A 778-nucleotide genomic window follows, 5' to 3' on the forward strand; every position below is an offset into this window, starting at 1 on the left:
AGAACCAGAACCAGACCTTCAGGTCCTCAGGTCCTCCGGTTCTGGTTCTGCATCCAGAACCGGACCCCTCCGGATGGAGAAGCAGCGTTCAGCTTGTAGCAGCATGAATCTGGACCAGAACCAGTGAGCGGGCCCGGCGGCCCGGCTGGGACTCACGCGCTGGGCTGGGTCAGGAAGGCGTTGCGGTGCAGCCGGTACGCCGTGTAGCTGTTGAAGGAGCCGGGCTCCATGGAGACGCCGGGGACGGAGCTGTAGGTCTTCTCCGTCAGGTTGAAGGCCTCCAGCATCCTGAACCCTGAGGAAGAGGAGGAGGATGAGGAGAGGTCCGGGTTCTGACCCGGTCCCACCTGAACTCACCAGGTGAGGTGAAGCCGTTGAGGTAGATGAGCGGACAGGCTGCGGAGGGAACAGAGCGGTCATTGGGGATCGGTTTCAGGGCGCGCGGCGGGAAGCTCGCTGACAGGAAGTGGGCGCGCGGCGGGAAGCTCACTGACAGGAAGTGGACGTCTCGCAGATGAAGGTGATGAGGTTCTCCCTGATGGAGTCGAAGGCGTCGAAGTCGTCCACCACGAACACGTGCCTGTCGCTGGGCTGGCTGCCGATCTGCTGCAGCTCCACGAAGTCCACGTCCGCCACGCCGATGGCGAACACGCTGTAGCCTGGGGAGAGGCTCGGGTCAGAGGCTTGGGTCAGAACCACGGGTCAGAACCAGAACCTCAGAGGCTCGGGTCAGAACCAGAACCTCAGAGGCTCGGGTCAGAGGCTCGGGTCAGAACCA

At 63.1% G+C, this 778-nt stretch overlaps 1 protein-coding gene across 1 annotated transcript in view; it reads right to left on the reverse strand.

Moving 5' to 3' along the window:
- col12a1b (collagen, type XII, alpha 1b) overlaps nt 1-778 on the reverse strand; it is a 100,980-nt gene that overhangs the window by 16,213 nt on the left and 83,989 nt on the right. The window contains exons 51-53 of the mRNA XM_017302095.1: nt 495-687; nt 358-396; nt 157-295 (exon numbers count right to left, since the gene is read on the reverse strand). Of these exons, the coding sequence (XP_017157584.1) occupies nt 157-295; nt 358-396; nt 495-687 (371 nt within the window). The remainder of the gene's footprint in view (nt 1-156; nt 296-357; nt 397-494; nt 688-778) is intronic.

The sequence above is a fragment of the Poecilia reticulata genome, linkage group LG21 (assembly GCF_000633615.1).
Source record: "Poecilia reticulata strain Guanapo linkage group LG21, Guppy_female_1.0+MT, whole genome shotgun sequence".
In the NCBI taxonomy this organism is placed as follows: Eukaryota; Metazoa; Chordata; class Actinopteri; order Cyprinodontiformes; family Poeciliidae; genus Poecilia; species Poecilia reticulata.